The sequence below is a fragment of the Hyperoodon ampullatus genome (genome assembly GCF_949752795.1).
Source record: "Hyperoodon ampullatus genome assembly, chromosome: 9".
Taxonomy (NCBI): domain Eukaryota; kingdom Metazoa; phylum Chordata; class Mammalia; order Artiodactyla; family Ziphiidae; genus Hyperoodon; species Hyperoodon ampullatus.
In genome coordinates, this window is record NC_136922.1 from 2,790,961 (window position 1) to 2,817,294 (window position 26,334).

The 26,334-nt window shown below is 41.8% G+C and overlaps 1 protein-coding gene across 1 annotated transcript in view; it reads right to left on the reverse strand.

Annotated features, from left to right (window-relative positions):
- Window positions 1–9,354: 9,354 nt before the first annotated feature.
- VWC2 (von Willebrand factor C domain containing 2) overlaps window positions 9,355–26,334 on the reverse strand; it is a gene marked incomplete at its 3' end in the record, with an annotated part of 115,872 nt that continues 98,892 nt past the window's right edge. Inside the window, exon 4 of the mRNA XM_079711145.1 lies at window positions 9,355–9,506. Coding sequence (XP_079567271.1) covers window positions 9,355–9,506 — 152 coding nt within the window. The remainder of the gene's footprint in view (window positions 9,507–26,334) is intronic.

Below are 26,334 nucleotides of genomic sequence, written 5' to 3' on the forward strand. Positions count from 1 at the left end.
GATGCAGGTAGTACCACCCATTCCAGCCCTGACTGTGCCCCATGCAGGGAAATGGGACCAGACAGACGTGGCCTTGGTTCTATCACTGAAACTCAGACATGTCATCTACCACGTCTTAATTTCCACATTGAGACAGTAAAGTTGACAAAAGGAAGAACTCAGATGAGAGAATCTGAGATGTCTATTATAGTACATGTCATATAATTGGCACGCAATAAATGGCAGCTTCATTTAGTTTCAGGAAAGTGGGTCCTAATATTTGGTCATATTTTATAAATTTCAATGTAAGGACCATACCTAAACAAAGACATAAAAACCACTACTGATGCTTGAATACTCTTTTAACAAGAGATCCAGATATAGTTTGGTTAGGAGTAAAAGTATACGACAAACATTTAGACTAGGGAGTCATATTTTGTGAGGAATTACCTTTCAGTCTCACGACTGTTGAGATTGCCTTAGTAGAATTAGGGGGATCTGTGGCTGTTCGTTCCCTACATTTGTGTGGATTTGAGAGGAAGAGCATTTTGGAAATTCCTGTCTAATTTCTAGAGGCTCTGCTTTAAAGTCCCAGGCTCTGGTATAAAGCACAGTCTGGTTTTTGTTTTTGTGTTTGTTTTTTTAACATCTCTATTGGAGTATAATTGCTTGACAATGTTGTGTTGTTAGTTTCTGCTGTATAACAAAGTGAATCAGCTATACGTATACATATATCCCCATATCTCCTCGCTCTTGCGTCTCCCTCCCACCCTCCCTATCACACCCATCTAGGTGGTCACAAAGCACTGAGCTGATCTCCCTGTGCTATGTGGCTTGGTAGTGTATATATGTCCATGCCACTCTCTCACTTCATCCCAGATTACCCTTCCCCCTCCCTGTGTCCTCAAGTCCATTCTCTATATCTGCATCTTTATTCCTGTCCTGCCCCTAGGTTCTAAAGAATCTTTTTTTTTTTTTAGATTCCATATATATGTGTTAGCATACAGTATTTGTTTTTCTCTTTCTGACTTACTTCACTCTGTATAACAGACTCTAGGTCCATCCACCTCACTTCAAATAACTCAGTTTCGTTTCTTTTTGTGGCTGAGTAATATTCCATTGTATATATGTGCCACATCCATCTTCTTTATCCATCTGTTGATACACACTTAGGTTGCTTCCATGTCCTGGCTATTGTGTAAATAGTGCTCTAATGAACGTTGTGGTACATGACTCTTTCTGTGTTATGTTTTTTTCAGGGTATATGTCTAGTAGTGAGATTGCTAGGTTGTATGGTAGATCTATTTTTAGTTTTTTAAGGAACCTCTGTACTGTTCTCCCTAGTGGCTGTATCAATTTACATTCCCACCAACAGTACAAGAGGGTTCCTGTTTCTCCACACCCTCTCCAACATTTATTGTTTGTAGTTCTTTTGATGATGGCCATTCTTACGAGTGTGAGGTGATACATCATTGTAGATTTTTTTAAAATTAATTAATAGGCTGTGTTGGGTCTTCATTGCTGCGCGTGGGCTTTCTCTAGTTGCGGCGAGTGGGGGCTACTCTTTGTTGCAGTGTGCGGGCTTCTCATTGCAGTGGCTTCTCGTTGCAGAGCGTAGGCTCTAGGAGTGCAGGCTTCAGTGGTTGCAGCATGCGGGCTCAGTAGTTGTGGCTCACAGGCTCTAGAGCACAGGCTCAGTAGTTGTGGTGCATGGGCTTAGTTGCTCCATGGCATGTGGGATCTTCCTGGACCAGGGCTCGAACCCGTGTCCCCTGCATTGGAAGGCAGATTCTTAACCACTGAGTCACCAGGGAAGTCCCCCTCATTGTAGTTTTGATTTGCATTTCTCTAATGATTAGTGATGTTGAGCATCCTTTCATGTGTTTGTTGGCAATCTGTAGATCTTCTTTGAAGAAATTTCTATTTAGGTCTTTTGCCCATTTTTGGATTGTGTTATTTGTTTTTTTGATATTGAGCTGCATGAGCTGCTTGTATATTTTGGAGATTAATACTTTGTCAGTTGCTTCATTTGCAAATATTTTCTCCCATTCTGAGGGCTGTCTTTTCATCTTGTTTATGGTTTCTTTTGCTGTGCAAAAGCTTGTAAGTTTCATTAGGTCCCAGTTGTTTATTTTTGGTTTTATTTCCATTTTTCTAGGAAGTGGGTCAAAAAGGATCTTGCTGTGATTTATGTCATACAGTGTTCTGCCTATGTTTTCCTCTCAGAGTTTTATACTGTCTGACCTTACATTTAGGTCTTTAATTCATTTTGAGTTTATTTTTGTGTATGGTGTTAGGGAGTGTTCTAATTTCATTCTTTTACATGTAGCTGTCCAGTTTTCCCAGCACCACTTATCGAAGAGGCTGTCTTTTCTCCTTTCTATATAAGTTCCCTCTATGCCTACTTTCTGGAGAGTTTTTATCATAAATGTGTGTTGACTTGTGTCAAAAGCTTTTTCTGCATCTGTTGAGATTATCATCACAGTCTGGTTCTTAACTGAAGCCTGTCATTCAATGGAATGAAACTTGAGCTGGTTTCTGAACTTTTTGAGCCTACATTTACTTTTCTGCAAAAAAGGAGATAATGTTAACTACTGCCTGGGGAAACTGCATAACTCTTGGCTTAAAATATGCATTTATTGATTGCCTAATAGTGGATTATTTCAACCTACAAAATAAGTAACTGTTATATATAGTGTGCTAATAATTTCATAGAAAGACATTACTTATTGGATACTTTTCACTCGTTTTCATTTTAATTGCAGGAAATACATGCTTCCAAAGGAAATAATTCCTGAAATCAAGTAGAAATAAACATAGAATTGTATTCATTTGATAATGTAAGTATAATAAATAAAGAAAATGGGAAAACCAATATTCCCATAAAGTATACTGAAAGGCAATAGGCCTGAAATTAATTACAGGAATTTTTAAAAATAGGAAATTAATCATTAAATGTTATTGAATATTAAATAAAATTGGGAAATGTTTGTATTTCTTGAAACAAATTTAAAACTTAGTTGTCAATATTTACAATTGTTTTTATTCATCAGACTGTGTCAGGAATGTACTAAAATGACTGCAGGTGTATCCTTTGATTTTTTAAAAACGAATTAATTAATTAATTTAATTTATTGGCTGTGTTGGGTCTTCATTGCTTCATGTGCGCTTTCTCTAGTTGCAGTGAGCAGGGGCTCTCTTTGGTGCAGTGTGCAGCCTTCTCATTGCAGTGGCTTCTCTTGTTGTAGAGCATGAGCTCTAGGCACATGGGCTTCAGTAGTTATGGCATGCAGGCTCAGTAGTTGTTGCTCACGGGCTCTAGAGTGCAGGCTCAGTAGTTGTGGTGCACTGGCTTAGTTGCTCCCTGGCATGTGGGATCCTCCTGGACCAGGGCTCGAACCTGTGTCCCCTGCATTGGCAGGCAGATTCTTAACCACTCCTCCACCAGGGAAGTCCCTCCTTTGATTAGTTTTGATAATTCTGTGTCTCAATAATGTGGCAGCCACTGGCTTTATATACTTCTCTGAACTTAACAGGTAGGAGTTAAACAGAATATAGTTCTTAGACCATAAAACGCCCATGTGCCAAGCAGTTAGAGCACATTTTCATTTACATTTTCTGAATGTTATTGAAACTCTGGTTGAGTGCTGTTGGCCAGCATGACTTTTCAGTGTCACTTAATGTTCAATGGAATTTATTACTTTTAAAATTAGGCATTTGTACTTAATTTCCACAGTTCTGTGTTAGGTTAGAGCAGCAGGTTCTTCACAGTTTGACCATGGTGAAATATAGACAACCATCACTTATTAACACTTTTCCAACAGGCTATGGAAACTTGTATTTCTGTACTGATAACTCAGTTCATTGATTTATTAATTCATCAGATACCTATTGAGGTGTTTAATTATGTTATGTAAAAAAATTAAAATATTCAGAGATGCTCAAAACAGTGAAAGAAAGTCAAAGATAAGAGATTTATATTCCAAAAGTTGGAAATAATCAGTAAAGAAATACCAAAACTGTGAACTTGACTTGTTTTATCATCAGTAAGTACCAGTGTTTCCTCAGTATAAGAAATTACATTCATCATCAGAAATTTTACACCAAAAGCCATTTGTTTCCTGACTTGCATCATAAATGGCCAATGACTGTCTCATGGCTACTCACCCTAAACTCTGCAACACTGGGGACTGGGTAGGTCTCAGGTTCCTGTCCCTGGACCTTTGAGGTCTGCAAGTCAACTGAGACACCAAGAGACCACCGGGCAGGCAAATAGTAATGGGAGCTTTGAGTTGCTCTTCAAGAAATGTGTTGGCCTTAAACAAGGGCAGCAAATAACTGAATTTATATATTGACAACAACTCAATAAACCTTTAACATAAAGGTATTGGGTGATATTCTGGGATGGAATGGTCCATAGCCTGAATTAAAGAGATTTTAGAGTAAAGAATAGAGCAAAAATCAAATGAACTATAATGCAAAGTACGATAGGATTTCAAAATCATGCTAAATTACACTGTTCACAACAGCCAAGACATGGAAGCCATCTAAATGTCCATTGACAGAGAAATGGATGAAGAAGATGTATATATATATATATATATATACACTGGAATACTACTCAGCCATAAAAAGGAATGAAATTGTGCCATTTGCAGCAACATGAATGGACCTAGAGATTATCATACTAAGTAAAGTAGGTCAGACAAAGAAAGACAACTATCATATATTGCTTATATGTGGAGTCTAAAGTATGACACAAACGAACTTATCTATGAAAAGAATCAGACTCACGGACGCAGAGAAGAGATCTGTGCTTGCCAAGGGGGAGGAGGGGTGGGGGAGGGATGGATTGGAGTTTGGGATTAGCAGATACAAACTATTACATACAGGATGGATACACAACAAGGTCCTACTGTATAGCACAGGAACTGTATTCAGTATCCTGTGATAAACCATAATGGAAAATAATATATTAGAAAAAGAACATATATATATATATATATATATATATATATATATATATATATATACACACACATATACATATATATGTATATATATATAACTGAGTCACTTTGCTGTACAGCAGAAATTGACACAACATTGTTAATCAACTATACTTCAAAAAAATAGAAAAAATAATTCATGCTAAAATAAGATACCAAATGAATAGTATGGCGGGGTATAAAATGACCATCCAATTAGGACTAAAGAAGCTTCACAAGTAATGGCCTTTGAGTTTGATACTGAAAAGTGGCTCATCTCTCCCTGCGCTGAAAAGGCAGGGGTGGGTGGTAGCGGCAGGTTCAGAGCCCACCCCGATCCTAAGGTGCTGAGAGCCAGCAGGGCCGGGTCAGTGTGTGGACCAGGACCCACATGTAAAGATGCCAGCCTGCCATGCTGAGGAGTCTGGCTGTTCTGTGTGCGATTGGGAGCATTCAGTCAAAATGGAAATCTATGTTTAGGAAACTAAAATCGTAGACTGGGGAGGCTGCTTTGGAGTGAGGAGCATGGGACAGTTCTACTGTGGAACCATAAAGAGTGGCAGCTGGAATGTGAAAAGTACGAACCGTAAAAATGCATTTATTCTAGAATAAGTGAATTGCTCGCTCTAAACCAGATTATTCAGGAAAAATGACTGCATCAACCATCGGAGTGATAGTAAGTGGGCAGGTCTAGTAAGAATATTATGTTGCAAATTATATTGGCCAGAGAAGCCATATGCTGCCACCAATGGTGCCCACTAATTGGGACGCCTGGAACTGTCCCCTTGTGCCAATGCGATGACATCTAGGTCACCTCTGTTAATTTTTTATTAATTCTAAAAAGTCGGATGTGTCCTCCAATCCAACACAATAACATCTGACTTTTTAAAATTAATAAAAAGCAGACTTGCTCTCTTGCCTATTAAAGCAAATAGGGTGGGTTGTTAATATTTGCTAATTTGGCTTGTGTCTATGCTTTTGTTTTCTTTATGTTTCAGTAATCTATATTTAAAATAATCGATGCAGTTTTCAATAATGCTTGTTAGAAGCTGTATTTTTCATATTTCAACTAATGGACACATTAAGAAGTCCATTTCAATGCTTAAAATCAAAACAAAAACAAAATCGAAAACATCTGAATTCCCTGAAATTTTTTGGACATTTTTTAATATTGTACACATGCAACACTTACATTGGGGGAGTGAAGAGAAGAGTTTATTAAACTTACTCATGAGGCCACAAATTTTAAAATGTTTAAGAATTCATCTCTTTATGTTTTACTGCACACAGAAGATGAAGACATTGAAGGTATAAAAAGATTGAAAAGAAACTAATCAAATGTGAGTTTCAAGGCATATAAATTCCTTGAGGTCAAGCATACACTCACGTCTCCATCTGTACTGCAGACTCTGGCATGTGGCGAAGGGTGCAGCTAACGTTTGTTGTGTGCAGTAGTGAAATACGAGCTTCTGTGAAATGTACAAGTACTGATGGATCCATCCAACAAGGAAAGAGCCTATGGCTGAAAGAATGAATCTAACTTGAAAATCTAAAACATCAGATTAGAAAATTCCAGAGTCACTCTGTTGCTTATACAAGTAGCTTCAGGTTTTCAGATATTGCTATAGGTTGAAAAATTTGAAATAAATTCATGTAATACATTGGTAAGCATGGTTTCCTTTTTGTCACTTGAATAAACCATTCAACAACATTTATGAGGTACTCATGGAGTAAGCCTATTTGAATTTTAAGAATTATGGCTCTCCAATCATTTCTGCACTAGACTTTTGAGGCTCCCTTTTCAGTACTGTGTCAAAACCATATTTTGAAATCAATAGCTTGGACCCATACTTTCCTCTGTTAGAGCAGTTTCATCATTAGGAATCTCAGCAAAATGTTCTATGGAAAGAGAGGAGGAAACCAAAATTTCCCCCGATATACTTTATGGATGTGAAAGTCTAATATCAACAGCATGAAATAAAGAACCTGAGAATCACGTTTCTCTTGGACAACAATGCAAATAGTATCATTCTACATTAAGCCTCTGCAGTGTTGTTAACCCAGGTTCTGCCCTGTGTTTGGTTATGTATCGTCCTTATGTGGAAGGAGGAGGGGCGGGGCTTACTTTACTGTAATAATGGCCCTGGGGCTCCGCCTGGAGCATGCCTGGGACAAGGGTGGGTCAGGCGAGTTTAGACAATTTCACAGGATGGCGTCAGGTTCATGCTCCCTGTGCAACAAATTACCAGGTTTCCTGGAATTCTCTCCACGTTTGAGGAGCCATCACCATGATTTCCAAGCTCACTGCCCACCTGGGAGGAGTGACATCACCAAGGGGAGCAGGGAGACTCTGGGCCCCCTTGATGGGGTCTGTCTAGTTGCAGCATGTCTGCTGGGGTGAGAAGAGGCTGCTTGTGTGCTGAGACATCCCTGCTGACCCACCTCCCCAGGAGGCTGGGGCCATTTGTTGACAAAATCATACCTTGATATAACCTCGGCTCATAAAAATCTTCCCTTGGATGATGGAGAGATGGCTGATTTCTAGTAGCCTTTAATACAAAAAAGTAAGTTCTGGAAAGCTGATCACACCTGAGAGCATCTAGATGGTACTTCCCCTGAGGATTTGCATGGAAACCTGTGTGCACAGCCCATTTGGCCCAAGGTGTTCTGGATAAACAAGATAAAAATTAAATATAAGCATATGTAAATTTCTTGAGGATTTAGTTAGTGGTGGCTTTGCAGTTACTAAGGTCCACAATGGGTCAACTTTTTAGTGATGACAAAAGTATCCATTTTTCTTGGGTATTATTCAAACGTTAATGACTAAATGATTTCTTCTGTAGGGAATGAAGCCTCTTTGACCACCCTTTGATGACCTCTAATTCATCTCCCACCACGATTGCACAGTGATTGATTTCTTATTTGTGTTGCACCAGAGGCCAAGAGTCCATGAAGGCAGGAAACCATGATTTATTCCTTTTTTTTGTGGTCACAATAATTTGTACTTAGATGCTTAATTCAAAATTTTGGAATCAATAAATGTATGGGGGAAAAGCTTCAAAGGCATTAAATAGTGACCATAGTTGTGCCTTTTCTCCCTAAACCTATTAAAACTCTGGCTACCTTTTTCACCAATGTGTCAGGTGTTGATGTGATTGATAAAGGCAGAAATATTCTATAACATGCACTGATCAGATCAGCGGGGTTAGCAGTGGCTTCTTTTATCCAAATGAAGAGAAGTGGAGTTGGTTTGGAGTGACATGTAACTCCAGGGACGTTGCCCGTGACCTTCGGCGCTGTTGTTTTAATATATTCAACAGAACTGCTTTCTCATTGGGCCCTTGCACAGTGACTAATACAGAGCTCTTGTTCAGGATTGGACTATGCCTGCCATGTAGGAGAGAGGACCGTCCCCAGGAGAACCACAAGTCCATGGACTAGAGAGGGGAGATGTCCGTGCCACACGTAGATTGCAGGTATAGACTTGTTCAGGGGTTCAGTTTCCCTTACCTCTCCTCCAGAGAAACAGGGGTTCCCCTATTTGACTGTGTGCTTCCGCGTGAGGTACCAGTGATGCAAATAATCCAGCCTATCCTGTTCCTCAGTTTGGGGCATGATGTAAAGTCATGTTTAGAAGAGAAAGTCAAGTAAGTGAAAATGAAATATCTGCGTGCATCCGTCAATGGCCCACGACGTGGGAGCTTTGAATGAACAGAAAAATCGTGTATTCATTATCTTTGTACCTGCATCTCCCAAATGACTGAGAATGGAGATACTAAAAGCAGTAAGTTAAAAGGAGGAAATATTATATTTGTGTGAATTCGACTGGATCTTCTAAGGATCGATGCTATATATCTCTCTGTAATGAAATAGAATTTGGAAAGGATCTCAGGGAAAATCAGTTCCCTTATCTTATGATCCATTAATGGGTGCACTATTCCAAGATTCGTAGGAGAATCAGCGACCACAAATAATCTCATGTGATGGAATCAGAAATGCAGAAGAAATGCAGGTACGCAGTGAGGACAGTTGACAACACAGCATTTTTAATCTGTATCTATAGAAAACATTTATAGAAGCTCTCTAATAGAGGGATTATAGAAATACATTTCATATATAATAGTGTACTTTAGTGTACTTACTGTGAAAATAGCACATTTATTTAGAAGTGGACTTTTTTGCCCAAAGTTCTTGTCGATGTTTTGAAATATGTCCATTTCCTTCTCCTGCAGTTGTTGTGACCAAGAAAAGAAAAAGTACCAACAGTTTTCCACGATTCCTCATCAAAAGTCTGCTCCTTTCGGTCGATATTTCCCAGAGGCATCCAGAACGTTCAGATGGATCGGGAAAGGATCCTAGAAAACATCTGTGGTCCGTGCGGCCGGCCCTACATCTGACGGCACTCGTGCCTGGTGCACATGGCCTGCCTCTCAATCCTCCAGGTGCCCTCCTCGTAGGTGCAGTGGCAGACGGTGCACTCGTCCGTCTTCACTTCCCTCCCAGCGGGGATGACAGCGGTCTCAGCAAAGCAATTTGGGCCTGGAAAGAAGAAACAGGTTGCACTTAATTAGGGAGTTAGCTTTACCCTGCATGTTTTATCCACTCCCTTTCAGGAAGGACAGTGAAAAAGCTACCATTTCAGGACTATGAAGTGTTCCCACTTTTTTCCTGAAATGAAAGCCATGTTATTTAAAATGACACAAATGAACTTATTTACAAAACAGAAACAGAGTCACAGACTTAGAGAATGAACTTAGGTTACCAGAGGGGGAAGGGATATTCAGGGGGTTTGGAATCAATGGACATGTCCACACTGCTGTATTTAAAATGGATAACCACCAAGGACCTACTGTAGAGCACAGGGAACTCTGCTCAATGTTATGTGGCAGGCTGGATGGGAGGGGAGTTTGGATAATGGATACATGTATATGTATGGCTGAGTCACTTTGCTGTGCACCTGAAACTATCACAACATTGCTTTTTGTGTGTGTGTGTGTGTGTGTGTGTGTGTGTGTGGTACACGGGCCCCTCACCACTGTGGCCTCTCCCGTTGCGGAGCACAGGCTCCGGACGCGCAGGCTCAGTGGCCATGGCTCACGGGCCCAGCCACTCCGCGGCATGTGGGATCTTCCCGGGCCAGGGCACGAACCCGTGTCCCTGCATCGGCAGGTGGACTGTCAACCACTGTGCCACCAGGGAAGCCCTGCTTTATTTTTTTTTTAGTCACAACATTGTTAACTGGCTATACTCAAATATAAAATAAAAAGTTTAAAAGAAATTTAAAAAAATAAAATTTTTATGAATGACAATCCTGTGTTTTTCACCGACTGTGATTTTCAATTTGGGGGCCTTCTACATGGGCTGGATCTGCAATCGTTTGATTCAATTAATTCCAAGTAGTCATAGAAAAACTTGATTAACGGGGACTTTCAGAGAACCAGGCTTATCAGGAGAGAGAGCAGAAACGAGCAAACTGGTTGAAGTGACATCAATCCAGTGTTACCACACCTTTTAGATCAGGTTTCAAAGGTCAGTTTATGGAACAACCACCTGGACGGCTCTAGAAACACCGGTTAGTGGTCCCACCCCCTAGCACTTCTGACTCAGTTTTGGGCTGTGACCAGGGAAGCTGCTTGGATAACAAATGCCCAGGTGATGCTGGTGCTGGCCTGGGGCCACACTTTGAGAGGCACTGTCTCAGCATGAACCAGGGGTACATTGTCCACAGTCTTCCTTGAGAACTGAAGACCCCTCGATTCTTGATCAACATCACCTACCAGCTTCTCCACCAACAAAGGTGCCATGTGTGCATCTTATTCCATGTAAAATCCAGGACACGAAGAAATGGTTATCAGGGAGATTTCCAGTGTGAGTTGTTTTGGTTGAAACAAATGGTCTCTGTGTTAACAGTTCATACCACTCAGTCATATGGGACCAACTGCTCAGCCTCCAAACCTTTCTCTGAAACAGAGACATCGGTCCTTACCGCAGCCTTGACCACAGGTCTCTCACGCTCATCCTCCCTTCCTTTGCTTCTACAGCCTTTGATAACGTGCTCACACCAAAGCACGTCCAACGACACTGTATCAAGTCATCAAAGAGATGAAAAATGTTCATCTACAAAATTTAAAAAAATAAATGAATCCACCAAAACTCTAGGATAAAAACTAGCTTTTTTTGTAATTCTAGTCAGAATAATTCTAAGCAGGGTAACTCATGCTTCAGTGGCTTTGTCTTCTGTGTCAGCCAAGTGGCGAGGATCAGGGCTCCTGAAGGTGGCCCTGGAGACCTCACCCCCGGGTACCGCCCCTCCTCCCACCAGGAACTCCGCTTTCCTTGGGCCCCTCCACTCAGACCCGCCCTAGATTCCTCCCCTGACCCCCACCTGTCTCCCCACGACCTCGAAGCATTAACAGTCATCCAGCTGAGGAGGACCCCAAACACAGATCCAACCCGGTTTTCTCTCTTGAGCACTGCTCCTGGGTTTCCAGAGGGCAGCGGTCTCTGCAGGTTGCTGACACTCCACGCTCACACGCCTGGAACCACTGCCTCTTCGGTCTCATGTGATGGCTGTGCTGGTGGTAAAGTCACTCCTGCATCAGCTTTGGTGAATCAGAATACTTGAACTCCAGACCCTCCCCACCTGTAGGCCAACAGGAGGTCCCTGATCTCCAAACCCCCCACCCAGGCCACCTCCTGTTCCTCGGCCTTGGACCGTGTCCTCGGCTCTGTGAGGTCAGAGGCCAAAGGGCCACAGCAGCAGCTCCAGGTGGGACCTCCCCCTATGAGCACTGGTCCCACTCGGCTCCTGGGATGCCCTGACTTTGACATTTGACACCAGGTCTCTTTGGTGTGCTTTTTTCTTTGTTTCTTTTCGTCTCTTTTTCAGAGTTTAATTTGAGGGTCCAATCGCCTTCTAATTTGCCCTAATATCTATCAGTGTGCTTTGCACATAGAGGGTACTCCATAATTGCCCAGAAAACCTGTACCTTTAGATACAGATATTCACAGACAGTTACCTGCCTCCTCTTCAGAAAAATCTGGATTCAAAATCTGGTACCACTACTTACTAGTTATGAGATCTTGGACTAAGGGATTTCATTGTTCTGAGCCTTAATGGCCTCATCGGCAGAATGGGAATGCCATACATCACCGGGGTCCTGAGGATTAAACTAGAATAGATAGTACACCTCTGCCCTCAAGTTATCCAACAGTTCCTATCCCTCTTGCCGGAATTAATCTATGTCATTGTAGTAGTCACTTCTAATGAGTTTTTATTAGTATTAACTTGTGTCTATTTTCTATATCACTGTAGGACTTTGGATCTTTCTTTTTCAATGATTTGCAACCACTGCAGTCTTTATACTTTTTTATACTCAAATTGTCCCAATTCGGCTTTTGAGTGGCCCCAGCTTTAGGCAACTCCCGTGTCCTTCAGACACACTCCTTCAGCTGCTACCAGCCTCCGCCACATCTGTGCCAACAACGCATTTTCAGCTCACTTTGCCCACATCTGAAATCAGCCTTTTCTTCGAGGGGCCCAGATTCCTTTGGTGGAGAGGAATATTGAGGATCCAAGGCCTGATTATTGCAAATGCTCATTATTACTGGGGTGTCACTGCGTCCAGCCCCTCTCAGTGGGCACAGGTGGGGACACACACACACACACACAGGTTTTAAATTGTGAGTTGACATTATTAGGATTCATAATTCTTTCTTCCTAGATTTTACATGTGTACATCTTTTCTCTTACAATGAAACACTTCAAATGGAACATATTTATTTATGTAATTGATCCTATTAACTCTTTGCTTAACTTTACTTAGATTTTAAATTATGTACCTTGTCTTCCACTGAGACTCGTTTATTAAAATCACTAGCATATTCACCTATTTTCTCTCTCTCACAGTTACGTAAAAGAGTTTTAAAATGACACCGTGGGGCTTCCCTGGTGGCGGAGTGGTTGAGAGTTCGCCTGCCGATGCAGGGGACATGGGTTCGTGCCCCGGTCCGGGAAGATCCCACATGCCGCAGAGCGGCTGGGCCCGTGAGCCATGGCCGCTGGGCCTGCGCGTCCGGAGCCTGTGCTCCGCAACGGGAGAGGCCACAACAGTGAGAGGCCCGCGTACCGCCAAAAAAAAAAAAAAAAAAAAAAGACACCGTAAGTGCTATTCCTAACTAACAGGAAGATATTCTTAGTTCTTAGAGTTGGTGCCCTTTGTTCAAAAGTCACCCAGCTCTTCTCTCCACGTGGCTGTATGAACAGTGGCGTATAGCGTGAGCCTCGTTTGCCCAGCTGTGCTCTCCCACCCAGCCACTGCGATGACCAGCTTCACTAGCTCTAATGTATCCCCTAGTGTAACTTTCTTTAAAAGAATAAGCAAATTATTATTTATTCGTCTTTCTTTCATAAAAGGTAGCATACTCCTAACTCTACGTACTTGGCTTTTTTCACTTAAAAATATGTCCCAGGGGGTCACTCCACATCCATACACAGGGCTCGTGTGACGCAGCGCCCCTGTGTCCCCGTCACAAGCAAGGTCAGTGGACATTTGGAAACCGGCCTCCCAAACCCCCCCCCGCCGTGTATAGGAAATGCTTAAATGCTGAGAGCATTTATTATCTTTTGCTTCAGTCAAGGAAGAGATATGGTAAAGTGAGGCTCACAAGAAAGTGCTGGTAGTGTATTAGTAAAATGTGTATTCACGAGGAAAAGCAAAATCCAACAGAAACACCAAGTGTTCAAAAAGGTAATTTAAACACCTAATCCTAGAGGGAGAAAGCAACAATTTACACTTTGTCTCATATAAGAAAGTGTTTGTTTCATAAGCTTTCAAAATACTTATATATAAAGTCATCTCGTTATTACTGCTTAATAAATAGTGAGAAGAAACCCTGATTCTGGGTCTTCACTGAGCCTGAACTTCGGATTAAACTCAGTTCGAAGGTGCTACAAGCATCTGGACTGTCAGGTATTTGTCTCCCAGGCCTGTGATTAAAAAAGAGTAATTATTCCTGGTAAAAGATTTTACTATGACATAATTTGTAAATTTCTGACCGTTGTTGCATCTGGATTATGCTATAACCCCTTCCTAACCCCTCGTAGAATTGTCGGTGTAGGTTTGGACACCATGTGGGGACACTTTTGTCTGACGTGGCAAGACTGACAGGAGGGGAGAGGGAACTGTGTTCCAAATTCGTGCGTTTTGTTCAAAAGCCACTTAACTCTTTTCTCTGTGTGGTCGTATCAGTGACACAGAGTTAGGCGGTACAAGTGTCGACCCTTGAAGAATTTACAAAATAAGCTTTCTTCATAGATATATAACTGAATCACTGCTGTACACCTGAAACTAACAAAACACTGTAAATCAACTATACTGCAATTTAAAAAAAGAAGAAAGGGCCTCCCTGGTGGCGCAGTGGTTGAGAGTCCGCCTGCCGATGCAGGGGATACGGGTTCGTGCCCCGGTCTGGGAGGATCCCATATGCCGCGGAGCGGCTGGGCCCGTGAGCCATGGCCGCTGAGCCTGCGCGTCCGGAGCCTGTGCTCCGCAACGGGAGAGACCACAACAGTGAGAGGCCCGCGTACCGCAAAAAAAAAAAAAATAAAAATAAAAAAATAAAAAAAAAAATAAAAAATAAAAAATAAAAAAAGAAGAAAAATAAGCTTTCTTCATCTAAAATGATTTTAGTCTGAGTAGAGGGTTAATCACATGACTTTTAGAATTACAGGCACTGTTGTTATTTTTTCCTGCTTCAAATATTTACTTATGACAGAGTTCAACAGAGTTACTACTCCTGTACTTTGTAAATTCTTTTCGAATCAAAACCACATAAAAGTGTTTGGTGAATTATGAACACTTCACTAAAATATAATTTGTACAACCTATTGATATTTCTATAACAGATTCCAATTACTGAAAATTTCTAAATATTCCATCTTAAAAGCAATGTTCCTATAAATTAACCAAATTATGAGACTCTTGTACCCAACTCCCTCTGAATATGTGTGTGTATACACACACACACACACACACACACAAATTATTTTCCTATGAACCATATTACATTAAAAATTTTTTATTTTGAAGTTATAGATTCCAGTCAAACCAGGAAATGGTACTACAGGGAGAACCCATGTGCCTTTCACTCAGTTTTCCCAAGTTACATCTTACATAGTTATCGCACAACCAGTGGGAGGAGCTGACAGGTACAGTGGGTGTGTGCACACGTGTGTCATTTTATCATATGCGTAGTTTTGTGTGACCATCACCAGACCAAGATCCAGAACCGCTCCATCACCACCAAGATCACCCTCATGCCTCCTTTTAGAGTCACTATTATCACCCTCCCCAACCCCCAACCCTAACCCTGGAAATCACTATCCTTTTCATATCTATAGTTTTGTCATTAAAAGAATGTTATATATGTGGAATGGAACAGTAAGTGACTTCTGAGGTTGGCTTTTTAAACTCAGCATAATACCCTTGAGACCTTGCCAAGTTGTCAAAAGTACCAATGGCTCATTCCTTTTACAGAGAAGATGTTTCCATGCTATGGATGGATCCCACTTTATCCATGCACCTACTGATGAACATTTTGGATTTTTTCCCAGTTTTTTTGCTATCAAGGATAAAGCTGCTATAAAATTTCACGTATGTGTTTTGTGTGAACATAATTTTCATTTTTTTCTGAGATGAGAGCCCAGGAGTGCAATTACTGGAGCCTACAGCAGTTGTAGGTTCAGTTTTATGAGAAACTGCTAAACTGTTTACCAGAGTAACTCTGAAATTTACATTCCTATCAGCAGTCAGTTTATTTGCATTCTCAATCATAATTATATTAAAATTCTGGTTTGATAATTCCAACATGTCCTATCTGACTCTGGTTCTGGTCTCTTCAAACTGTTTTTTTGTTTGTTTTTTGCCTCTTAGTGTACCTCATTAATTTCGTTTTGAATGTTCACCCATGATGCACTGGGGAAGAGGAAGTACTCTAAATAGAACTTTAGTAGCCCTGACAGCAAGGTGATGGGAGGGTTCTCAGTCCCATAATTAGATCTTAATCTTTTCATATTTGCTTCTGGACTGTGAGCTTCACAAGTGTTTCTTAGCCCCCAACCTTCCTCCTTGGTTGTACGGATGGCTCCGGGGGCTGGAGTTGGGTATTTCCCTTCCCCACTTCAATTGCACTTTGATAAAACCTCAACAGGTTAGGCTCTGGTCAAGTTTCTCCTGAGATCAGAACTTTTTTAAAAGAACAGAAGGTTCTGAAATATTTCGAAAAGGGTACGTACCCCCTTCTTCTGTCAAAAGATGTCAAAGTTCACGTAACTGTGAGGACTCTCCATGTCTGGGGCCCCCGGGGGTTTTGACTTTCAGCAATTCGTCGTTTTCCTGACCTGGTGCTGATTCACATGGAGGTCTCTGCTCTGGTGGGTTTGATTCTCTACATCTGTCTCTACGTCTCTCCAAATTTTAGGGAGATTCAGTTTGCTTTGTGACCTTACTTCTCTGATGGATCTAAGAAGTGTTACTGATTTTTCCATTTGTTGAGCTTTTTACTTGTTTTTAGGATGGAAAGGTGACTGGAAACCCTGCTGATTGACTTTTGAGCCAACTTTGCATTCCTGGAAAAAAAAAATCCCTTGTGGTCATAACATAAAATTCTTTTCATATATTGATGTATTTCATTTGCTAATAAGAAATGTTAAGAAATGCTGTTTATTTATTAAAGGTATTGGTTTGTACTTTTAAAAATATTGTCTTTCATTTAGTTTTGGTATCAGGATGATACTGACTTCATAGAATGGGTTGGGAAGTCTTTCTTCCTCTTCTCTTGTTGGAAGATTTTATAGAAGTGATATTAGTTCTTTAAATGTCTGGTATTTTTCTCCAATGAAAACATCAGGACCTGGGGTTTTGAGGGGACTTTTAAAATTATGAATTCAAGTTCCTTAGTAGCTTTCATACAGATTATCTGTCTCATATTGGGTAAGTTGAGGCAGCTCATATTTTTCAAGGAGTTGGTTCATATCCTCTAAATTGTTGAATTTATGTGTGTAGAACTGTTAGTATTCTTTTATTATCCTTTTAATTTCTGTGGGATCTGTAATGACATCTCCTTATTCTTAATATTAGTAATTTGCATCTTCTCTATTTTTTTTTCCTGTGTTGTATTAAGGGTTTATCAGTTTTGTTGATCTTTAAAAAAACAGCTTTTTATTTCATTAATTTTCACAACTGAATTTCTGTTTGCAGTTTTATTGACTTGTTTTGTTTTTATCATTACTATTTTATTCTTTCTATTACTTTCAGTTTGTTTGCTTTTCTTTTTCTTTTTTTAATAAATTTATTTATTTGTTTATTTATTTAATTAATTTTGGCTACCTTGGTCTTTGTTGCTGCACATGGGCTTTCTCTAGTTGCGGTGAGCAGGGGCTACTCTTGGTTGCAATTCATGTGCTTCTCATCGTGGTGGCTTCTCTTGTTGTGGAGCACGGGCTCTAGGTGCGTGGGCTTCAATAGCTGCAGTGTGTGGGCTCAGTAGTTGCAGCATGCGTGCTCTAGAGCACAGGCTCAGTAGCTGTGGCGCACAGGTTTAGTTGCTCCGTGGCATGTGGGATCTTCCCGGACCAGGGCTCAAACCCCTGTCCCCTGCACTGGTAGGCAGATTCTTAACCACTGTGCCACCAGGGAAGCCCATGATTTTCTTTTTCTAGTTTCTTGAGTTGGTGATTTACATTATTGATTTGAGAATTTTCCTCTTTTCTAATGTAAGCGTTTAGCTCCATAAATTTCTCTTTCAGTTCTACTTTAGCTGTGGTCTCGTAGGTTTTGATGTGTGGTAGTTGTATTTTCATTTTCATGAAACACTTACTTTAAATTTATAGACTTGAAGTCCAAGAACCGCTAAGAAACTTGAAAAAAAAAACACATATGATAACTTGATGGGCTAAAATATAAATTACTGAAGAGAATCCTGATGTACAAAAGCAGTCTGGTCACTATAATTATTCAGTGGCAAATAAAGGGCAAATTCCCCTACTTACTAATGAAGTCATCTATATATATATATAGATGAACTTTTCTGTGCTGCTCTGACTTCAGAGCAAGGAGTCCCCACCTCCTTCACATCACCTGCACAGTGACTGACTCGCAGTGTCAGAATAGCTTGTATCAGGCCCAGCCCAGGACCCGAGGTGCTGGTGGGGGACTCAACACCAAGGAGGTCTCTGATACCCATAGGGGCCCCACATCCAGTCTCCCGAAATGCAGAGTCTGTGTCAAGCCCCCAGTTTTGCCCTAGTTACCAGTGCGAGTGAAAAAATGTTGCTGCCATATCAGTACACAAAGGACGTTGCAGCCATCAAGCCCTCACGTTACAGCCTCCAAGATGGTGAGCCCCAAGGGGACTCAGGATGGAAACAGGATGCCTGCCATCTAGCAGTCAGCCACTGCAGCCCACCCCCCAGTAGTGCGCCCTGAGGGGACTCAGGATGAGAAAGCACAGGACACTGGTCCCAGGTAGCTGAGGTGCAGAACAAAGGGACGATTTCAGTGAGCCCAGACTCGTGCATCTTCCCATAGATGCATAGAAAAGTGCTAAATTCCTTAACTTGAGATGCCTGGTTTTCTTTAATTAACAGTAATCTTTTGATGTTCCCACTACCTGGTCCTTTTTGCAAAAAACCCTCTATATCCTGGCTCCCCCCTTATCTCTTTGGAGCAGTCCCTCAGAGCAACCCGAGAGGCTGCGTCCCGGGCTTAAGTTCTCAGTGTTGTCCTCCAAATAAAACGTAACTCTCAACTTTTAGGTTGTGCTTTTTTTTTTTTTTTCCAGTTGACACCAGCACAATCCAGCCCATGATATCATGTGTCCACTGACCTGACAATAAATTGGGCTGAGGCTCACAAATTCCAAACCAAGCCTGAACCTGCGGGGACATCTGTAATTAAGCATCCCTCCTGGGTGCTCCTGTGTCTCTGGCAGAGCTGCCTGTCACAGTGCCGCCCTCAGGGGCCCTCAGGGTCTCCCCGCCAGGGAGGAGGGAGGGTCATCACAGCGTCTAGTGCTGCACGCAGCACAGAGCTGGAACTCAGGGCATGTACAACTGAGTTACAGTTTTAGAATTAAATAATGAATTGACACAATGAAAATAAAACTGCCATGGCTACACAGAAGGGTAAATTGCCAACATGCTTTAGATTTTTACACGGAATGGTGAGTCACAAGAAGACAGGGCGTTAATGAAGAAAGGCCTAAGTGGGTGTTTGGGGGCACCTCCTCCTCCCCCATCAGGGACTAAGCACTGAGGAAGAGCCCAGCACAGCAGGATGGCAGGTGAGCGAGGGAGACCCAGGCAGCCAGAAGCCCAGCATTTATCTTCTAGATCAGTGATACCCGCTTCTGTTCGGCCTCATATTTTTAGCAAACCATCTACTGAATTCTTAATTTGTTATTGCATTTTCCAGTTTCAGCTTTTTCAGTATAGCCCAGTTCTCAGTGAAATTCTCCAACTTTTCTTCTGTCTTCTTGTGCATGTTATCTGTTACTTTAAAAACCTTCTGAAATAGTCACCATATCTTGATAACCTGTGAGTCTGTCATTTCCTATTTTGCTTTTCTCTTGGTTTGGGGTCATTTGGTATTTCTTGGCTTGCCTGGCAATTTTGAATTAAATAACAGATACTGTGAAAGCGACATTGTACAGGCCCTGGATAGAGCCTTTTGGCTGACAGCGTACAGGAGGGCTACAGTGATCTGGCCGCGAATGGATTTGAGGCTTTTTTCGGGTTGGTCTTTTCCAGTCTCCCCTCACTCCTAGGGCACAGCCTTTCTTGAAGTCTTGGTTGAAAACTCCTGCTGTTTGCTGGGGCCCCTCCACATGCTCCCTTGAGCACTGTAGTCCTGGCAGGTCTCTGCAAGCTCCAGCCACCCAGCTGCTGCTTTCTGCTCGGGTTCTGCTTCTCTTGCCTGGCACATTGCAGCTTTGCAGTCTGCAAATGCCTTGAAGGAAAATTACATGAAGGCTTTTGGCCTCACTTCTTTGTGGTTCCCTCCTCTTCTCAAATGCAGTCCCCCTCTCAGTTCCCAGACGCCATGGTGGCCCCAACACCAACTTCCACCTCCCAGCTCAGCCAGAAGCTGCCACCCTGGGCTATGGCTTTCCGCAGGACATCTGTCCCTGCTCTAGATCCTCCAAATGCCCTGAGCAAACACTGGGGAGGTGAGTATGGAGCTTAGCTCAGTGAGCCTGCCTTTTCTCTGACAGCTAGACCTCCAAGTCCTTTGCACTCTGATATCTTCAAACCATTTTTTCTTAATGCATGTATATTTTATCCAAACCTTAGAGTTGATCTCAATGGGAGAGTTTTTCCACACACTCTATCATGGTGTGAATGAAAAATGTCACTATGACATCAGTAAACAAAGGATGGTGCAGCCATCAAGCCATCACATTACAGCTGCCCTGACGGTGAGCCCTGATGGAACTCAGGATGGAAGCAGGATGCCCTCAATCCAGCCGTCAGCCACTGCAGCCCACCCCACCAATGGTGCACCCTGAGGGGACTCAGGATGAGAAAGCACAGGATACTGGCCCCAGGTAACTGAGGTGCACATCAAAGTCATGATTTCAGTGAGCCCAGACTCTTGCATCTTCCCATATGTAGAAAAGCGCTAAATTCCTTAACTTGAGATGTCTGGTTTTCTTTAGTTAACAGTAATCTTTTGATGTTCCCACTACCTTGTCTTTGTTGCAAAAACCCCTCTATATCATGGCCCACCCTTACCTCTTCATAGCAGTCCCTCAGAGCTATCTGAGAGCCTGTCTGGGCTTAAGTTCTGAGTTTTGTCTGCCAAATAAAGCAGAATTCTCAATTTTTAGGTTGTGCATTTTTTTTATCAGTTGACACTAACAATTCCCAAGTGAGAAAGGAGAAGATGCTAAGTAGCCCTGTAAGATAGGATGTTAACCTGTAAAAACTGGTCAGATGTTTTCACTGTTTAGGCAAGTGGGGATGGTGACTCAAAGATGCTATGGATTTATTGATCTATAAAAAGTCAGATAGCAGGTTATGGAATTTAGCAATCTCCTATATGCATTCCTTTCCTGGATGATTCTATGCATCCCTGTATTTGAACAGGCTCTTTTGTCTTCCTGCTGGTTCTATCCTTAGCAAATTAAACACAATTTTGCATGTGTTGTCTATCCATTTATGTAAAAATATAATTTATATCAGGATTCAGTTTCACAGTTTATAGCAAGTACATCTGACCAACAATTATTAGGATAATTATATGTACAGCGTAAATGTATGTGGTTCTTTATTGCTAGGAACTCAGAGTCTTGCTTTGCTTTGCTTACCCTCCCTTTGTTCCTACAGGAGATGCGGGGTGGGAAAGTTGATGTGGAGAATGTTCGCACCACAGATATTAGACCTTGGAGATCTTTAATTCAGACTCCCTCAACACAGAGATGGGAAAGCTGAAACCTAGAAGTATCAAGAGATTAGAATTGAGATTGTACATTAGACTTTCTTTTGCAAGGCATGGATTTGTCTCTCAAGCGTTTCTGGTACAATCTAACATGCCAGCTGGCCCGCCTGTTTCAAAATTGCAAGTGTGAATGACGACCACAGGGCACCCATTTGCTGTTGCCAAAGGCCTACTAAGGCTTCTTGAATTCAAATGGAATATTTTTAAAACATGTAAATCAAGTTTTTCATTTATTTCCAATTTAGACCATTTCTCCCAATACAGTTTTAGTGGTCACCGTGGAAAGCTGGTGTGGCAGCCTTGGAGCTCCTGGGACACACTGCTCATTCTCAGGGTGCAAGCAGTGTCCACAGGGATGCCCGTGTGTGTCCCCATATTCCATCCAGGCTACCACCCTGCAGCTGCCTCCTGGTCTCCTCCCCTTTGATGGCTCTAGGTTTCAGCTCCTGGGACCTCCTCCTTCAAGGGCCAGTGTAATGCCCAAGCTCCCAGATTCTGCGAGCATCTTCCACCTTCTTCTGCAGTCTGTGCTTCCCTCTGATCCGCTCACACAAGGCACAAACATTCACCTATGTGGGGAAACACTGGCGCTGTTGCCAGACTGTTTAAATGATTCATCACCTTACCCTGGTAGTTAGACCTAGCTAGCTTTATTCAATACTACTGCACGTCATCAAATTTAACCTTCAAAATAGAAGCCTAAGAAGCATCCTGAAAAAATGGAAGAAATGGCAGCTCCAGGAAATAGCCTTTTCCCAAATTCCATTAATATATCTGTGGACCAAAAAATGTCACCTGCCCTTCCAGTAAACAATGAATGTTGGGACCACCAAGCTATCAGCCACTGTGGCCGCCCCAGACTATGCAAAATGGCAGCTCCAGGAAATAGCCTTTCCCCAAATTCCATTAATATATCTGTGGACCAAAAAATGTCACCTGTCCTTCCAGTAAACAATGAATGTTGGGACCACCAAGCTATCAGCCACTGTGGCCACCCCAGACTATGCACCCTGAGGGGAATTCAGGATGGAGAAAAACAGGATACTGGCCCTAGGTAGTCAAGGTGTGTATCAAAGGAATGACTTCAGTGAGCCCAGATTCTTGCATCTTCCCATACATAGAAAAACACTAAATTCCTTCACCTAAGATAGCTGGTTTTCTTTAAATAGTAATCTTCTGATGTTCCAACTGCCTGGTCTTTGTTGCAAAGATCCCTATTTTTGGCTTCCCCCCTTGAGCCATCCTTCAGAGCTATCTGAGATGCTACTACCTTCCAGGCTTGAAGTCCTGGGAAAGTCTGCCAAATAAAGCATAATTCCAACTTTTAGGTTGTGCATTTTTTTCAGCTGATGTATCTAAAAAGTCACCTGAAACATACACAAGGTCAGCAGTGAATATGAAGTGAACGTTGTGAGGTCAGAAATGAGGGAACAGCCCACCATGATGCATCAGCAGCAACAAAAGGTACACGGGCCATGGACATCTGGTCTCCCTTGCAATACTGTGTGTGGACAGCGACATAGCTGGCCTGTCCGCACATCCCGGCCATCCAGGCACTAGGGTGAGCTTCTGAGTCACCCCCGAGATGGCTCCTGGATTGGTCGGACGCCCCTCCCCCTCATATCGGGCTTGTACAAAGGCCGAGAGGGTCTCATCAATTCTGAATGGTAAGCTTTGCAATCAGGAATAATGTTATGAATTAGAACAGAATCTATACTCATAATAGAATAAAATGTATTGAAACCACAGTTTTTCTAACCTTCTTCAACACATAAATTGATATCTGAACAAGAACTGGATTTGGGAAATCAGCGAGTGTCTAAACCACAGCTGCAGAGCTGACAACATGGATCAACACTAAGTTATTGTGAACAAATTAGGAAAAGTAAACCAAGCATTGCCTGTTATATCACATGAGCCAGGATTCAACCTAAGGAGGAAAGAGAAGAAAGGAGATCTAGTGATGGTCTGGAAGGCATTTCACAGCTGGCTCTCAGATAGAAAAAGGAAAGTGAAAGAAGACCCAGGAAGTGGAACTGCCAGTTATAGTTTCATCAAGTCCACCCCGGAGCTGCCAACATGTGACTTTGGAAGGAGCCGCAGACTTGGGAACAGAAGTGACCTCCTGGGCATGAAGCCCAGGCTGCTCAAGTAAGAGAAACTTGCCCTTAGCAGCAAGGTTGTTCGATGATTTTATCTAATTCGATTCCATGGGAAGACAAAACCTACGGCACACAGGACAGAAAATTATGAGACATTTTCAGTAGACCCAGAAATAGTCTGCTTCATTGAGAGCTTCCTCTTTTATTAATAAAAGTTCCAATTGCACAAAGTATTCTCCCATACCTTTAAATTCAGCTCCACAGCTAGTATCTTCTCTTTATTTTCCCTAGTTTTATAAAATCAGTGCTTTTCATCTTTTTCTTTATTTGACTTGTTAGCAGTCATAATTTTGTTGATTTGGTCAAAGATAGTTTTTGGTTTTATCAATTCTATTTTTTAAAATTTTCTAACTCATTATTTTTCTATTTGTTTTACTAGCTACTAACTTCTGTGTTATTTCTGGACTTTTTGTTTTTTTCTCCTTTGGAATCTTTGCTTGATTTAGTTTTACCCTTGTTTAGAAATGGAAATATTTAAGACAATGAGTTCCTTGAAGGATAGTACACATTCACAGCTGACTAGCTCGATGGTTTATTGTGTAGAATCCCTTCTTTCATTCTGTTCTCTGTGTCCCTTTAGTTTGAACTGGCCATGTTCCTGCTGGTATAATCCCGTCTCCATTCCCAGCTTCTGCTGAGAAGGCTGATTAAATCCACAGCTCACCAGGATCACTTTATCAAAGTTTTTCAGCCGCAACCCTAGTATTCTCTTTAGAACAAGATTTCTAATTTTCTGAAACACTGGATAGGCTGAGAATGTTCCAAACCTCCAAGTTCTGATTTCCTTTTGCTTAACAATTCTGTCTGCAGTTCACCTGTCTCCTGAGAGCTGGCTGTCCTAACCCCTACAGCATCACAGTGCTTTTCTCACCATCAGGTTCCGGGGGATTGCTGGCCACTGTTCTCTCCTCTGCACAGGACAGATCCAAGGCCAGTAAGACTTTCTCTTCTTTGTTGGACTCTTTCTTTCTTTACTCCAGAAATTCAAACATGAACTACTTTATGTCTCCATACTGGACTCTTTTCACTGCTTTTCACTGATGCTTCGTGAGGCATTTCTATTCACAGACTCAAGAGTCTCTTTAACTAAGAACATTTTTTTTGGTTGTTAATTTGTGTTCAATCTGTTCACTGTTCTGACATCTCATTTAGGAAGTGAGATTTCATGCTCTTCCTGACTTGTCTGTCAACGTTTTCCTTTCCATCTTTACACCATTTGCCATGTGCACACCTCTGAGCTAACTCACTTCACTTCTCCAGTGCAATTTTTAAACACTGGAAAATAAAATTCTAGTTTTCTCATCAGCTTTCCTTATCTCCCTGAATTACTTTAAATCTAATTTCATAGATTGATCATTCTTTTCAACGTTTATTTTGAGAATCTAAATTACCTTTTATTCCAAATTTGTTTCCTCTTTCTTTCAGTACATTTCTTTCAGTACATTTATTTTTGCACATGAGTTTCTCTTTTTGGATCCCTAGGGCACTGGTCACGCATCCATCTGCCTGAGCTGCTTCTCCATGGCAGGGCCTTGCTTTGATGTCCAGCCTCTGATCTGGGAGGAGTCTCCCTGGACCAGGTTTCTGCTTGAGGGTACGGATCACCTGACTTGCCATTCTTCGCTCTCTCCTCAAGGTCAGACACCTCCCTGGCCTCCCTCTTCATTTCCTCAAAGATGTTTCTTTTTGAAAATCTCTTGCCTGTCTAATCCTGTCTTGGCATCTCTGACTCAGAGGGCCCAGACTAGCACAAGGAGGGAGACAAAGTCCAGGTTACAAGGTCGGGGTGGGGGGGCAGCGAGGGGGTGACATAAAACACTTGAAGGCGTGTTGAGAGGACTGAGCCTTGGGGTGGCTTGCTGCTTCTGAGCAGGTAAGGGGGAGGAAAATTCAGACAGGAAAGAGATGTAGATGAAGCTTATAAATTGCCTTAATTCCCTTTTAGGAATTAAAGTAGAGAATCAGATTCCTTTTAATAATTTTTTTGTCTGTGTTTCTGGAATGAGACAATTCTGATCTCATGGCTTCAGGGTTCCACATTAATCTCTTCAACTGCAGTCTGGGGGTGCGGAAGCTACAAGCTTGCCAGGAATCGACACAACACTGTGTTCCAACACCTGTCCCGTCTCTCCCTCCCTCCCCTGTCCCTCTCCACGCCTTTCCCTACACAGCTTGCAGAGTTGTATCCAAACTATTATAATGACACTCTAAATTGCAGGATGTATGGGGAAAGAGACTAGAAGAGAACACCAAAATGAAGACAGTGGATGGTTTATTGATAGGAAATAGTAGCGTGTTGTTCTCTAATTTTTTTATTGCCATAATATACGTGTAGATGTTTTAAGGCTGGGTGGCAGGGGGTGGGGAATGAAGCCAGGCTCTACAGAACAAATGGAACATTCCAGAAATCTATCCTACTTCTATTTGCCAACTTTGGACAACTTCTCTGTAAGGGTGGGTCACTTCCCTTAGTTTTGTTTTCCGTTCAATCAATAAAAGAATAGAACAAATATTGATTGCATCACCAGTTTGTTCTCCAGTTTTATGGCATATGTAAATCCACTCTTAAATATTTATATACACTCATTCTCCATGTTAAATAATTTCTAAAACAGAAAAATAATCTGTGACTAGCAGTTAAGCAGGCAGATGGTGCTTGGACGCTTACCTAGGGGCTGTTTTCCTTTTCTCTCAGGCACATAAAAT